This window comes from Colobus angolensis, unplaced genomic scaffold (assembly GCF_000951035.1).
Source record: "Colobus angolensis palliatus isolate OR3802 unplaced genomic scaffold, Cang.pa_1.0 Scaffold78, whole genome shotgun sequence".
Classification (NCBI taxonomy): domain Eukaryota; kingdom Metazoa; phylum Chordata; class Mammalia; order Primates; family Cercopithecidae; genus Colobus; species Colobus angolensis.
Window position 1 is genome coordinate 7611513 of NW_012121598.1, and position 15653 is coordinate 7627165.

Here is a 15653-nt window from a genome sequence, read left to right on the forward strand (position 1 = left end):
GCCGACCTAGGGTGCTTTACCGACTTTTTAAGGGACATCTGAAGAAAACACTGCCATCTCCCATGGCTTCCTCAGCTTTTGATGTCTCAAATAGCTAATTAACTGTGGCCTATGAAAGCAAAGGAAACACTATGAGCCCACAGAAGGGAAATGAAGAAGTTGTGGAAACATGGAAAATGCATGGATGGGGAAAGAAAGTGTAGCTGGAAGTAGCCTTAAGAGCCTGCTGATGGGCTGGGCGCAGTGGCTCGCATCTGTAATCCCAGCACTTTGGGAGGCTGAGGTGGGTGGCTCACAAGGTCAGGAGATCGAGACCATCCTGGCTAACACAGTGAAACCCCGTCTCTACTAAAAATGCAAAAAATTAGCCGGGCGTGGTGGCAGGTGCCTGTAGTTCCAGCTACTCGGGAGGCTGAGGCAGGAGAACGGCGTGAACCCAGGAGGCAGAGCTTGCAGTGAGCTGAGATCATGCCACTGCACTCCAGCCTGGGTGACAGAGCGAGACTCCATCTCAAAAAAAAAAAAGAGACGCTGCTGATAATTTGCCAGAAAATAACAGTGTTTGGTAACTTAAAACAATTTTTAAAAATTCAATGCATTAAACTTAATTTAAACATTAAACATTAGGGAAGGAAACCAGAAACTACTGTTTCAGTCTTGTGGAAGCAGTGATTTTGATGCATCCCAGTTAACTATGGCTGGGTTTCTGGGATTCCTCAGCTAATTTTAGCCCTGTATCTTACTACTTTATGCTCCCCAAATGAATAGCTGCCCTAAAACATGTGCCACTGGAGGCTACTTATTGATGGGCATGAATGATAGGCAGGCTGCAATGCCCAGTGGGGCCCTGGCCTTACCAATCATTGGCTGAAGGATGTTCTCTAACACCCGCACGAGCTGCTGGTAGATCTGAATGGCCAGGTCACTCAGCACCTGCCGATACTCAGCCAGGTCAAAATTGGTGAGGCAGTGTTCGTTCTGGCGAGATGTGTTGTGCTTCATAAAGCCCTAGAGTCATAATGCAAAGTTAATGATACACGTGAAGTAACCTGTCTCTTCAGTTTAACTATCTCCGATTTGATCAGCATCTTCCTGCTCTTTTCTGCTCTGTCCAAGGAGCTTCCCCACTAAAATGCCAGGACTGACATTCTGAAATGCTGATGTGTGTTTGTTCGCTTCCATCATACCCCCCTCCACTTCTTACTAGCTTTTCAACAATACCTAAACTTGGCAACCTAGCATTTAAGTCTTTCCAATAGCAATGTCAATGAAACAAGTTGGAGGAACTTAACTAAAAAAATAAAATAAAATAAAATAAAAATGTGTTTCACTTCTGAAACAGCAGGCTTACTATCAAACACTAAATTATCTAGAGTACTAATCTCTTAACTTCAGTTCATTATAGTCCTGTTCTTAAAAACTACACCCAAAGGACATATATAATCTTGAAATAGACCAATTTCTACAGAGACTGGTGAATACATACAAAAAGTTCCCTTTACTCTATTTTGTGGTACCCACACCATGGTTTTCAGTCAGAGGTTAGAAGGGAATCTTTGGTGGTATCTGTTAAAATGGAACTGAATGGGTGGCCCTTTTTCCAGTCACTTTGCAGTTTAACATGTTGCTTGCCTGATGCTACCTGATAAAGGCAAGTGCTTACTTTGAGGATTCTCCCCACAGCCAAGCATCTGCCTCCTTACCACCTACTTAATGACTGGTCTAAAAGTGGGGACTGACAGGATGCAGTCAACAACCCCTCAGGGGGATTCTGGTCTGTTGGCCCCGTCTTCTCAGGGACCAGGCCTTGCTCATCTCTGTGTTTCCCATCATCTGCCAGGACAGGCCTGAGTCTTGGGGTGCTCGGGAAATGCTGCTGGGCACCTTCTCTGCTGCCCTCCTGGCAAAGGGATGGGAGGCATGGAGGGCAGTTGGTTAGGGTCATGGGCCCTCAACGGTGCCAGATCCAGGATCCCAGCTCTGCTCCTTGTGGCCAAGAGGACTTGGGCAAATCAATTAGCCCCAGTGAGCCTTGGCTTCCTCATCTGTAAAAGTGGGCTATAATTCCTACCTCACAGAGATGCTGCAAGAATTAATGATCATAAATAACACCATGTATAGTAAGTGCTGTCTGACATACTAAGCGGCCCTTAATGGTCATTAGTAACATTCTACATAGTTTTGAAATATTTGAAGTCTATCAAACAACTAACGAACACATCCCTACAAACAAAAACAATAGAGTTTTTTTTGGACAAATTAAAAGACATGACCTTTGATCACCTTTTAAGGTATTGTGGCAAGCCAAAATTGATTAGTTTCTTTAAATAGTTCACTATTCTGATTCTTGCTCTTGAAATGCCCACTAAAACATACTGACAAAAAGTTTCACTTCTGGTAACTATTCACTGACCAATGCTCATTTTATTTTTCTCTATGCTTTCTCATAATGTAAAGAAGAAACTGTCATTCTCCAAATCACTGTTTCATATATAGTGAACATCGAACAAAGCAATGAACTTCCAAGCCACCTCTGAATTTGGGTTTCTAAATAAAGAAATGGTTAAACATTTTGTGCTTTTAAATTTTTCCTTAAAAAGGTCAGAGAAAGTATAGCATGCTGGTTTTGTAATCAAGGTTTTCTCACCTCTTCTCCACTGTACTGCTTCAAGCAGTGCAAAAATCGGCATGTGTTAGAGAGCCAGAAGGAGACGGTTTCAAAATCATCACCTCTTTTCTGAAAGAGAGAATAATTCTAAATTTGCCTTTTCCTTAGGGAAATAACCTAAAAAAAATTGAACAGATACCAAAAGACCCATTTATTTCAGTTACCATTATAAACAATTATAAAAATAGATCACATTACAGTTGTAAAGTCTTATGTCATTGCTAGCAGAATGTCAGCCACCAGGTTCATTAGTTATTGCTTTGCTTACCATTCACTTTTTTGGCATAGAAAATTAAACTGATGTGAATTTAGTGGTTTCTTTAAGCAGAAAAAAATTCACCCGGCTGGGCGCGGTGGCTCACACCTGTAATCCCAGCACTTTGGGAGGCTGAGGCGGGTGGATCACCTGAGGTCAGGAGTTCGAGACCAGCCTGGCCAACATGGTGAAACCATATCTCTACAAAAAATACAAAAATTAGCTGGGCATGGTGGCACATGCCTGTAATCCCAGCTACTTGGAAAGCTGAGATAGAAGAATCACTTAAGTCCAGGAAGCAGAGATTGCAGTGAGCCAGGACTGCGCCACTGCACTCCAGCCTAGAGACAGAACAAGACTCTATCTCAAAAAAAAAAAAAAAAAAAAAAAAATTCACCCAGCCACCACTGACCCAAACTCATGTCCCGCTTGGGGTTAATTATGGGAATCAGAACTAAAAGCAGAAAGAGGAATAACCAATATTGTGATAGAGAATTTGAAGCACTTAAACCCAGACTAGATTAAAAATCTTGTCAAGGTTAAGACAAAATTTCTGAGCTGTGAATCCAGAGATGAGATGGAGGAAGTCCTGTGCTGAGCAGTACAGTCAGGGGAAAGCTGGTTGGCTCTTCACCAGGACTGGGCCACCGTGGCAGGAAGAAGAGAGACTCATTGTGCCTGAAAAAGCTGTGAGGGCTGGGAATACTTCCCAGGAGCTTCATGGCAGACATACTTGGAAGGACCACGCATTTGTCAACTAAACCATTTGGATGAACTAATCCCAGTTTGTATATGGAAGTCACAGAAATATCAATGTTTGCCTACACTTTTTCTCAGAAAACCTTGCAAAGGAAAACCAGAATAGGTTACCTAGGACAGGTGCCTAGCATTAAATGGTTTTAGAAGCTCATTTTTTTTTGTCGGAAATCATATATTCCAATAACTCTACTACTATATCACAACAAAACCCAGGTTCTTAGAAGCTGTATGAGAGTATCTGCCTTTGGTTTCTTGGTAGTAGCTTTATGCAGTAAAAGTGCACAGGATATATCATGGGGAAAGACCGGTTTCTCATCTTTTTTTTTACATAAATAAAATCACCTTTTTAAGAAAGTACAAAGCACCCTTGAATTTTGTAGAATACTCCCCTAAAAAGACTTTTAAGAAAAAAAATCCTAGAGGATATCAAACCTAACTAAGTCTTTTCAGCTGAGACAGAATTACTGCACTCAGGTCCTGACTTTACCATTAAGTAAATATCTGACAGACCTAGCTATGTAGTCTTCCAATGTCAGAGGACTGTGAATAAAATAAATAAAATAATAAATTATTTACTGCCAGTAAACACAATTTTATTACATTCCCAAACACAGAAAATCATCCTATAGTTTAAGTGCAGATTTGACTAAAAATAACTCTGCCTCTTCCAAAAATCTGGATTACAACTGTTCCTAGCGGAGCCTCTGGGCTAAGCTGACAAAGGCAATGAATGCAGATTGGGAAAATGTGCTGGTCATTGTCAGGCTACGGGAGAGCATCACTAAAGCACTAATCTAGACTGTCTTCACTGACATCTACACAAGTCAAACTGCAGAGATCCTTAGAATAGTCCCAGCTGGATGTAACGGCACCTATGCTAAACAGTTACCAGATAAAGGTGATTAAAACCTAAGGAGAAGACCTCATTCTAGAAATAATCCAGCATCTGTTTTCATTAGTGGGCTCCAGCCTTTGCTAAGCCCCCTTTTTTTTTTGGAGACAGAGACTCACTCTGTCTGTCGCCCAGGCTGGAGTGCAATGGAGTGATCATGGCTCACTGCAGCATTGACCTCACAGGCTCGAGCGATCCTCCTACCTCAGCTTCCCAAGTAGCTGGGACTGAAGGAACACGTCACCATGCTTGGCTAATTTTTTTATGTTTTGTAGAGATGGGGTCTCGCAGTGTTGTCAGGGTTGGTCTCAAACTCCTGGGCTCAAGCAGTCCTCCCACCTCTGCCTTCCAAAGTGCTGGGATTACAGGCATGAGCCACAGCACCCAGCCCACTTTTAAACAAAATAACTCAGCAAATACAATTTGAACACTAAGGGTATCCTCTGTCCTCAAGAAAATGAGATACTCTATATTACTTCAAAATAAAAGAACATTTGCTTCTTTGGAAATTAAAAAAACATTAAAATAGAATGCCAACTCTTTACCTAAGAGGTTACTAGATTGAGTTTGTCAAAGTAATATTTTTTTGCAATAAACAAGCTGTATTTGATCAAAATTAATAAATCCATGTTAGTTTCTACTCTACCCCATAGGAAAAACAAGTTGAACTCAAAGCTATTTGCAGTTTTTGATTTATTAGAAAAGATCATAAGCTAAAAACTATGGATTCTCTACGTATCTTCGGCTAGTTATGCTGCTTAGGGCCGATGGCAAAAAACCAGTTGCCAAAGTTGAAACAGGTATGCAACACAAATATACAATTCAAAACTGGGATGTGAGACAAATGCACATTAATTTTAAATGGTATTAAAGAGTGTTATGTTCTAGTGCCCACTCATTTTTAATCTTTACAGAATTTGGTACAATAGTCAAACCAGATAAGTATCTTCTTGCAATTATGATGAGAGAAAGAAAACTTTATGGTTTAGTTTTTTCTCTCTCTAGGAGTTGGCCTAAGAAGTAGCAAAACTTGTAGTTTATCTAAGTACAATACTGCATCAACACACTCAAAATAAAATGAGTTATGTTGGGAAGACATTCATCAATTTTTAACTGTTAAATCTTCAGAAACTCCATGCTTTAGTAACCACTGTAGAATGTTAACTACAGAAAGTATCTGCACAATAGGGACCAACAGAGAACCAGTATTTATCAAAAGTTTGCTCCCCAGGGCTGACGGAGGGAGGAATGGGGAGTTAGCATTTAACTGTGTTTCAGTTGGGGAGAATGAAAAAGCTCTGGAGATGGATGGTGGTGATGGCTGTACAACAGTGTGAACACATTTAATGCCACATAACTGTACACTTAAAAATGGTGAATATGGCAAATTTTATGTTATGTATGTTTTACCTAATTTTTTTTTAAGTTCATAAAAGAAGTCTTAGATTTGAAAGAGTCCACTGGCATGCTGACTATCCACTTACCTTTACCCTAAAAGCTCTCATTAAGTTTGATAATCTGAAAGCAAAGTACCTGGAACACATGATCTTAGCTCCTCACAGCAACACTGAGTTAAAACTAAGCCTGTGCTCACTGTTTCTCTGGAGTCAAGAGGGGGATTATGCAAGGTGACTCAGTGACTACTGAGTTGTGTAGGCTTTCTGCTCAGTTATATAACTTTGCTGTCTTTTCCAAGTCTTTCCTTTCTGATTAGCATCTGTGTGTTGCTTCCCACATGGAACAAGGCATTTTAGGTAACAGGGAAAATTATGGGGTGAGGTGGAGAAAAAGTTGGAAGAAAAATTGTAATGTTTTATCAGACATCTTTTTATATGAATGAGCCATATCTTAAACTTATTTAACATCTATTTTAATTTCAGCATCACATTCCCTGTATATATGAACTCTACTAAATATTTTTTAGTTCTAAGTAAAACCTCAAACTATATCTGTCCATGAATAAACTTAGTTTACTGCACAATTAAATGCAGTTATGTCAAGTTGATTTTGATTACTGTTCAACTTGAGCCCTGTTTTGAAAGAAGGCAGATAGATATGTTCAAGGAAGAACATTTCCTCCAGTGGAAGTTTTCACTCAAGACTGAAAAGTGGCTGGGTGCAGTGGCTCATGCCTGTAATCTCAGTACTTTGGGAAGTTGAAGGGGGAGAATCACTCGAGCCTAGGAATTGGAGACCAGCCTGGGCAACACAGTGAGACCCTGTCTCTACAAAACATAAAAAATTAGCTGGGCGTGGTGGCGTACAACTGTGGTCTCAGATACTTGGGAGGCTGAGCTGAGAGGATCACTTGATCCTGGGATTGCACTGGGGCTGCAGTTGAGCTGAGATTGCGCTACTGTACTTCAGCCTAGGTGACATAGCAAAACCCTGTCTCAAAATAGATAAGTAAGTAAATAAAAATTGGAAAGTTAGTAACAAGCAACTTAGCTAAATTCTAAGGAAGGAAAAGCAATCAGTGCAGATTCTGTCATCATTAACAATCCATGATGAGAATTTTGTTGAACAGGAACTGACCTTCAATACTTTTTTGATGCTGTTAATTGTTGATGTTAGCAATGACCTTACTTTCTGATCATCATTCAGGTAGTCAGCATGTCGAACACACATAAACAGGATATATGCCGGTAATCCTGGAATTAAATTGACTGCTACACCACGTGGCTTCAGTTCTAAAAAAAGAAAAAATAATAATTTTATATAACATGGAAAATTTTCACAAGGCATGCATTGTGAGATATAAAAGCACAGTTGTCATGTAAGAGTTCAATCATTCAAGGTAAGTAGGTAATATAAAAAGTGTATTTTAATGGCTCTTTAAGTAGAAAAATTCTGCAGTGTGGGGCATGTCTATATAATGACAACTCCCAAACTGATATCTCCTGCGCTGACTTTTCCCTTGAACTCCAGTCTCACTATCAACCGCCTTCTTGACAACTCTACTCAGGCACATGAAACTAAGCCTCTCCCAAACCAAACTCTTGCTTCCCTAAGGAACCTACTTTTTTGGAAGTTGTCCCCATCTTAGTAAGTAAATGGCAGCTCCAGTCTTCCAGTACCCTAGATTACAAACCTCATCCTCATTTTTGACTCCTTTCTTGTACCACATATCCAATCCATCAACAAACCCTGTTGGCTCTATCTACAAAATACATCCAAAATCCAACTACTTCTCACTGCTTCTACCAGCTACAGATGTCCCATGGAGGCTACCATCATCTCCTGCTGGGCTGCTGCAATAGCTCCCTAACTGGCCTCCCTAATTCATCTCTCATTCCCCAGTAGTGCATTTTCCATATAACAATCAGAGCCATTCTTTCAGAAAATGTTGGTCAGATCATGTCACTCTTGTTCTGAGAATCCTCCAAGCAGCTTCTCATGTCATGCATTTATAAAAGTCAAAATCCTCCCCATAGTTCATGGGATCTGGCCCTATTCCCCTTCCCCACTCCAGCTCACTCTGCTCCAGTCAAATGGGTCTCCTTGCTGTTGGTTAAACATGCCAGGTATGCTCCCCGCCCAGGGCCTACGTGCTTACTGTTTTTCTGCCTTGAATGTTCTTTCCTCAGGTATTAGCATGACTTATTCGCTTACTTCCTTTGGTGTCTGTCCAAAGATCACCTTACCAAAGAGTGTTTCCTGACAATTTTACACAAACCAGTACACCTGCCTTCACTCTTTATTCTTTTTATTCCATCATATAATTGTTTATTTTGTTTTCTTTATTTCTCCACTGGAATGTAAACTCTGTAAGACTGGGTATTTCACTTTGCTTATTACCTAGAAAATGCTTGGCACATAAGAGTTCATTAGACATTTGCTGAATTGATAAATCTGTTAATTCTGTGCTTAAAAACCAGTGGCTCCTTAACATTTTTGCTAAATGAAATTCATGTTGAAACTTAAGCACCTGTGCCACTATATATAGTACTAAGTTTAATGCCAGGAACATTCAATCAGGTATAAGTGCCAACCCCATTGCTGTCACCTTGGCACCTGGCGGGAGGAATGCTGTGCAAAGGCTGAAAGGAGAGGTTTTTAGGATTTTCACTTCACAACTTATGGTGTGTGCACTCTAATCATTTACCACCACCCTCTAAAAAGTCTTCTTGCAAAGCCGGTGGGCTCAGACCCAATCTTAAAGGCAGTATGCTATTCTGAAAGGCTTTTTGCACTCCCATCTCGTTTGTTCTGTCCATTCCTTCCTTTGTTAGAATCTTTTCCTTTTTTTGTTTCTTCCTTATTATTACACTGCTGTCCTTGACCTATTTAGTTGCAAACCTTTCTAGGGGAGTAAGGAAAAACTGAAATTCAGGAACCTAAATGGCCTAGAGCAGTTGTGCTCAACTGTGGTTACACTTGAGAATCTCTTAAGCTTTTTATTTTTATTTTTGAGACAGACTCTTGCTGTGTAGCCCAGGATGGAGTGCAGTGGTATAGTCACAGCTCACTGTAGTCTTGAACTCCTGGGCTTACATGATCCTCCCACCTTAGCCTCTTGAGTAGCTAGGACTACAGGCATGCACTAACACCTGGGTCATTTTTTTCTTTGTCTTTGGAGAGATGCGGTCTTGCTATGTTCCCGAGGCCGACCTTGAGGGGTTTGTTTTCCTTCCTTCCGTCCGTCCTTCCTTCCTTCCGTCCTTCCTTCCTTCCGTCCTTCCCTCCCTCCTTCCTTCCTTCCATCCTTCCTTCCTCCCGTCCGTCCTTCCTTCCTTCCATCCTTCCTTCCTCCCGTCCTTCACTCTCTCGTTCCTTCCCTCCTTCCTTCTTTTTTTTTTTTTTTTAAAGTACTAGACATTGCCAGGTTCATCTCTATAGAGATTTTGACTTAACTAGGCAAGAGGGAGAGATACATCAGTATGGTTCAAAGCTTCCAGGTGATTCTAATGTGCAGCCAGGGCTGAGAAGACCTGATCTTGAGCAATCCTTGTAGGTGGGTCTGAGGTATGTGTGCCTGCGGTTGGACTGAAAGTGCTTAGTGTGGTCAGAACACTACTGCAACACTAGAATACATGGTACATGATGATGTCTAATAAAATCTATGCTGAATATCTCAAAAATTAGCGACTAGTTTTTCCCACCATTGACCCATGTGCCACAGGAACTTTTATCCAATGCAGAAAATACTTGCCCAGAATCAGGTTCTTAACAAGTTTTTGCTCATCCTCCTTCTTGTATTCCAGCATTCCTTGGAAATCCTTTTCTTTTCTGGGAATGTTGACTGGTCGGATGGGTTCATCAATGATCTGTCCTGGGGATATGTTCTCCATCTGGCCCACTTTATGAGAAGTAAGAAAGGAGGAGAAAATGTTTTCCAAATAAAACACATGAGCGGTCTCCAAGTTCCTATAATTCTGAATGCATTCTACAACAACTGAAACTTGCCATATTTGCCACTTAGTTGCCTCCTCTTAAAATAATTTTTTTTCATTAAAATTGGGTGAACAGATGGCAAAATTATATGGTAATCTTACTCTGAAAGCCACACCTGCCTAACTGTAAATTAACATCAAATAACCTTACATGATCCAAAACCTTTTTTATGTAATAAGGTTTACTTTTTAACAAGATTAAATGTCCAAAAGGTAAGTGGTTTAACAGATTTGTTAATTAATTGATACTAATCAGAAATGGTTAAACATATTTTGACTTTAATTTACAAGAGGAATAATCAATATCCTACAAAGGGGCAGAAGGAGCAGAAACAATTCCCCCTTGCTCTTGGCTCAATGATTTTAGTCATTAAAAGCAAAAGAATATTTACTTTAAATGTATTATTACAATCAGTTCAAAACACATACAGATAGCTGGTAGAAGAGTGTTTCTTCATACCACTTGGTCCAAAATGTATTATTTTTCACAAAGGACTCATATGGCAAAGACCTAATTTTCTCCTGCCACCCTCATTCCCAGAGAAATCATGAACACATAAACTATCTCTATGTAGTATGATTTCCTAAATGTTATTATTTTTTATTTCTTTTTAATAGAATGTTAAAAATTCTACTTATGAAGTTGCAATCAATGAAGTACAACCACTGGCTTACAATGCTTTCAGATGTTAAAGATAGTCACTATTGTCAGGGGCAGCAGCTAGAGAAGAATTATGCTAAAGGTTCAAAAAAAAGGTCTCCAATTTCATCTCAAAACTGAGACTTGAGTGGGAAATCCAACGAAAAGTAAAGGGACATACGAGTTATCACAGCCGCTGTGGAGATACACGCTAGTAATCAGGTTTTTTATCCTTTTATCTACAGGGAGGGAGAGCGGTTAAGAGATTTGTTTAAGGGCAGATTACGTTTGAGTTCTGAGATAGCTCTCAAACAAAATGCAGATCAGATGCAAAAACATTAGAAAGTTTAATATTGCTGACTCCACGAGGTGTCAGTAGTGCTGCTTGTGCCACTCTGGGTAATTTCCTGGGTTAGTTCTGAGAAGCCAGTCCCGCAGGAAGAGGTTATCACAGAGAACATCAGTACCTTCCAGTGCTCTTGCTTATGTGGCACGGAGCCTGGTGACACACCGTCCACCTCAAGCTGCAGCAGCACACACTGGGACTATCAGCGCTGAAAATCTGGTTTAGGTGAAGTCACCATCATCCAGCAACACTATGATATCTAAAGAGTGGTCAGATTGTGATTGGACAGATCAGGGCTATGGCCATCTCCCATAATCTAGTTTTTCATATGCATGATCCAGTATGAAAGCCACGGGACTAACTCTAAAGTGTATTCTTCCATACAAGAGGAGACTCAAGCTATTTGGTTTTACATAATTTCTGGTGTCTGTTTAAACATAATACCACAAGGACCTCTGAAGCAGCACGCGGTGGCCTCTACAGATCATAAACCTGCACCTGCGTGTAAAAAACAAAACAATAAAACCCCTGCCATCTATGCCACTAGTAACTTTAAGCTGCATGTACAATTCCAAAAGGGGAAACTGGGAGAAAACAAGTTCAACACACCAGGTTTATCAATAAATGCACATATTTGGACTCCATGTAACCCAAAGAGCATATTTTAAACCTACTGATTTATCAAATCTTTGAGGCTATCAGTTATAAAATACAGTATTTTATGTAACACTAAAAAAAATTGCCAACTAAACTATAATCCATCAACAATTGTAAGATACACCCCAATTTGGGAGATGTTAAAATGGGAAACACTGTGCATCTCAGAATTTGTGAAATACGATGAATACTTTTACTAAGAAAGTTATGTTTTAAAAGGAAGCTTCACCTTCCTTTTGCAAAATCTCTAACCAGGATATTTTTGGTGCTGTATAAAAATGTCAGATAAAATTTACCATACTTTCATTAAAAATTTTCTCTCTGCCTCTGAATTCTCCCTAGGGACTTAAGTCTTTGCAAAGCTCACAAATGAAATATAAATGTCAGTTCAATGTAACCTTGATTGGTTTAGCAGTATTATCCACTAATTAAAATAAAATGTTGCCCAGGCACAGTGACTCACGCCTGTGATCCCAGGACTTTGGGAGTCCAAGGCGGGCAGATCACCTGAGTTCAGGAGTTCAAGACCACCCTAACCAACATGGAGAAACCCCATCTCTACTAAAAATAAAAAAAAGTTAGCCGGGCATGGTGGTACATGCCTATAATCCCAGCTACTTGGGAGGCTGAGGCAGGAGAATCGCTTGAACCTGGGAGGCAGAGGTTGCAGTGAGCCGAGATCACACCACTGCACTCCAGCCTGGGTGACGAAAGCAAAACTCCGCCTCCAAAATAAATAAATAATTAAATAGGCAACTAGCTAAGCCCTTTGCCCTTCTGCCTTCTGCCATGTAAGAACACAGCATTCGTCCCCTTCAGAGGATCCAGTAACAAGGCACCTGCCGTCTTGGAAGCAGAAACCAGACCCTCTGAACTTGCCAGTGCCTTGATCCTTCAGAACTCTGAGAAATAAATTTCTGTTCTTTATAAATCACCCAGTCTCAAGTACTTTGTTATAGCAGCACAAAGGGACTGAGGAGCCCAATGATCAATTCTTCTAGGAAGGCCTGAACCAAGACTCTAGTTTCATTTTCTATATTCTTTATAAACTTGAGGGAACCATTTTGTCCTCAAAAAGGAAAGACAATTGGAAAGTTTTAAAAAAATTTACTTTACTTTGGCACCAGGAAGATCTTCATCTCAAGTTTGAGACAATCAGAGAAGTTCCTAATAAGTAGAAAATTTCTGTGGGAAAATTTGACACAAAGGAGAGAAATCAGTGGCCCTTAGAAGGTGTGTTTTCTAGTCCTGCCATCTCACCTGCTGCAAACATGGGTCACTTACAGGCCTTAGTTTTTTCCTCTTAGGAAATAACTAATTAATTTCTAGAATCCCTTCAGGTCTTAATTTCTTGATTCTATGAAAATTAAGATGGATGAAAATATAGCACAAAGCAGATCAAAGTTTGAAACACTCTCCATTTAGCTATATAGTTTCTGCTAAAAAATTATACACGCTAGCATTTTTTTTAAAGTCTCTGTTGGTTTTTTAAAAAGCCTCCTTAATTAAATGTAGCTTGTGGGAGGAGGCAAGAGTTGTGCTATTTTAAACCAAAAGGATTTAAGTGTATTGCAATACATTTAAAGAAAAGTATAAGACAACGTTTAGTTATTAGAAGGTGCCCGTATTTTCTGTGTAACAGGGACATACGAGGATGAAAAGTGTCACCTTGATTCTCTTCATTTGGGGTAGAAGCAGGGACACTGCACTCAGCAAGTGCCCAAGTCACATAAATCTATTTCATTTCATCCTCTAGATATGTATCACTTAACTCAAAATGTAACTCTTCTTAAGAACTATTATAACGTGTTTTTTGTTTGATCTATGAATTGCTATTCTCAAATGCTACTGTCTGGATAATTTAAATGATGAGGTTGATTTCTGATTGACAATGGCTTAAGATTAGTAATATCTTAAAATAGTCTAACCCATCTCTTCAATTAAAAATATATATATCAAAGAAAACTAATAAAAAATTATGTAAAATAATAAATGGCTTTTCTGTTTATCAAAATTTACTAAAGTATGGCAAAGGAATCATTAGGAGTTGAACAAAAAAAGAATCTCACATGTTAATACACTTAAAATCTGTTTTTTTCAAGCAAATACTCTGCTGTCTGATTATCATCTCATGATATAATTAGTGCAAAGTGCAAAAAGTTCTCTGAATAAAGACTTTTAAGTTCTGCTAATAGACATTATAGCTTGTGTGAGAGTGTGTGATTTGGAAGCTCAAATTTTAATGTAATACATAACTCACGTAATGCTAAAGGATTATATATAAAGTATGACTATAAAATAATCTTTCTGATTTCTAAACAAATATTTCAATATTTGTACATCCAACAGAGTAATATCCTTTACAAAGTAAATGCTGATCTTGCCATGTTATAAATATTTCTGAAACTTACTCATTCACTCAACAAACATTTATGGAATGACTATGAGATAGGTCGACACTATGCTTAGGCGCTGTGAAAGCCAAGGGAAATAGAGATGTTTCCTATGCTCAGGAAGCTCAGAGTCTATTATGGAAGCCAGTAATTCAAACAGAAAAATTGCTAAAAATATGACATAGTGAAGACCATAAAAGATGTCAGCCAAACTGTGGTACACAGAGAGCAGAACCATAACGTCTGTCTGGGTAATCAGGAAAGGCTGCTCTTGAGGATGTAACACATCACTCTGGTCTCAAAGGCTGAGCAGGACTTAACCAGGAGAAGCAGGATGACCAAACAGAAGGAGCAATTATGACAAGGCCTGGTATGTTGGAGGAATGAAAACCACACTTAGAGTTAATCATGATAGATTCTTTTGAACATCCTCAGTGATAGGGAATCTTCACTGTTTGAACCAAGCAAGAATTAGATGCAGAATGACAATGAGAGAAAATGATCAACATTTCACACAGGTTTGAAGGCAATTCCAAAAAGTGTCTCAAAATCCCTTAAGCAGTGAGAACACTGAAATAAGCTTAAAATTTGGCTTTAGGCTGGGAGCAGTGGCTCACACCTATAATCCCAGCACTTTGGGAGGCTGAGGTGGGTGGATCACGAGGTCAGGAATTTGAGATCAGCCTGGTCAACACGGTGAAACCCTGTCTCTACTAAAAATACAAAAATCAGCTGGGCATGGTGGCATGCACCTGTAATCCCAGCTACTCAGGAGGCTGAGGCAGAAGAATTGCTTGAACCCAGAAAGCAAAGGTTGCAGTGAGCCGAGATTGCACCACTGCACTCCAGCCTCAGCGACAGAGCAAGATTCTGTCTCAAAAAAAAAAAAAGGATGTAACCAACTGTTATCTGTTTACTCTCTTCTCTAGATCTCCCTCCATGAAAATATTTTGGAGGCTATTGAAGGTACAGTCTCTATAATATGAGGAATTCAAGTATTATCTGGTCATGCTGTTGTTAATAATCATCATCAATGTACATTGTTTTACTTGACTGCGTTATCAAATGATAATGATGATGGCAATTGATGATGATAGTGATAATGATGCTCATGTGGTTACTTTCAACTAAACAATCCACAGGATTATCTGTGCCCCGAGCCCGTCTTCTGGCCCAGATTGGTCCTTCTTCATTGTCGAAGTGGCAAGTGGGCTGGAACTGTCCTTTTCTCTACTCCTAACATTTTTATGTGGGTGGCTTCAGGTTATCATCGAAGGCCACCTTGGAAGGAAAAAGTCACTACAAAAGGGAAAGGCGAAGGCACGCGTTTTCTTGGCATCTACCTATGCTAGACTCATTGTACTTGGTTTCGCATTTGATGCTCAGACAACCTGGAAGAGAATGCTAAGGCCAGCATCAGCAGCCCCTCCTTGCTTTAGGAGAGGGAGTGAGGCATCATAGAATTCACACAGCCTCTGGAGAGAGACTCAGAGAGTGGTTATGACAATGAAGTAAGACGTTGCACACAGATCACTTTGCCCAGTACCTGGGCATACTAAGTAAGGACAAATAGGCCGGGTGCAGTGGCTCATGCTTGTAATCCCAGGACTTTGGGAGGCAGAGGCAAGCGGATCACCTGAGGTTGGGAG

General features: G+C 39.9%; 1 protein-coding gene across 5 annotated transcripts in view; it reads right to left on the reverse strand.

The window, feature by feature from the left end:
* The window catches only part of MYO5A (myosin VA (heavy chain 12, myoxin)), a 160700-nt gene that overhangs the window by 24243 nt on the left and 120804 nt on the right, over positions 1–15653 (reverse strand). For all 5 annotated transcript variants that reach the window (XM_011928637.1, XM_011928633.1, XM_011928636.1 and 2 more), the window contains 4 exons: positions 9728–9874; positions 7111–7265; positions 2648–2737; positions 858–1008 (listed from right to left, as the gene is read on the reverse strand). In XM_011928637.1, the coding sequence (XP_011784027.1) occupies positions 858–1008; positions 2648–2737; positions 7111–7265; positions 9728–9874 (543 nt within the window). The remainder of the gene's footprint in view (positions 1–857; positions 1009–2647; positions 2738–7110; positions 7266–9727; positions 9875–15653) is intronic.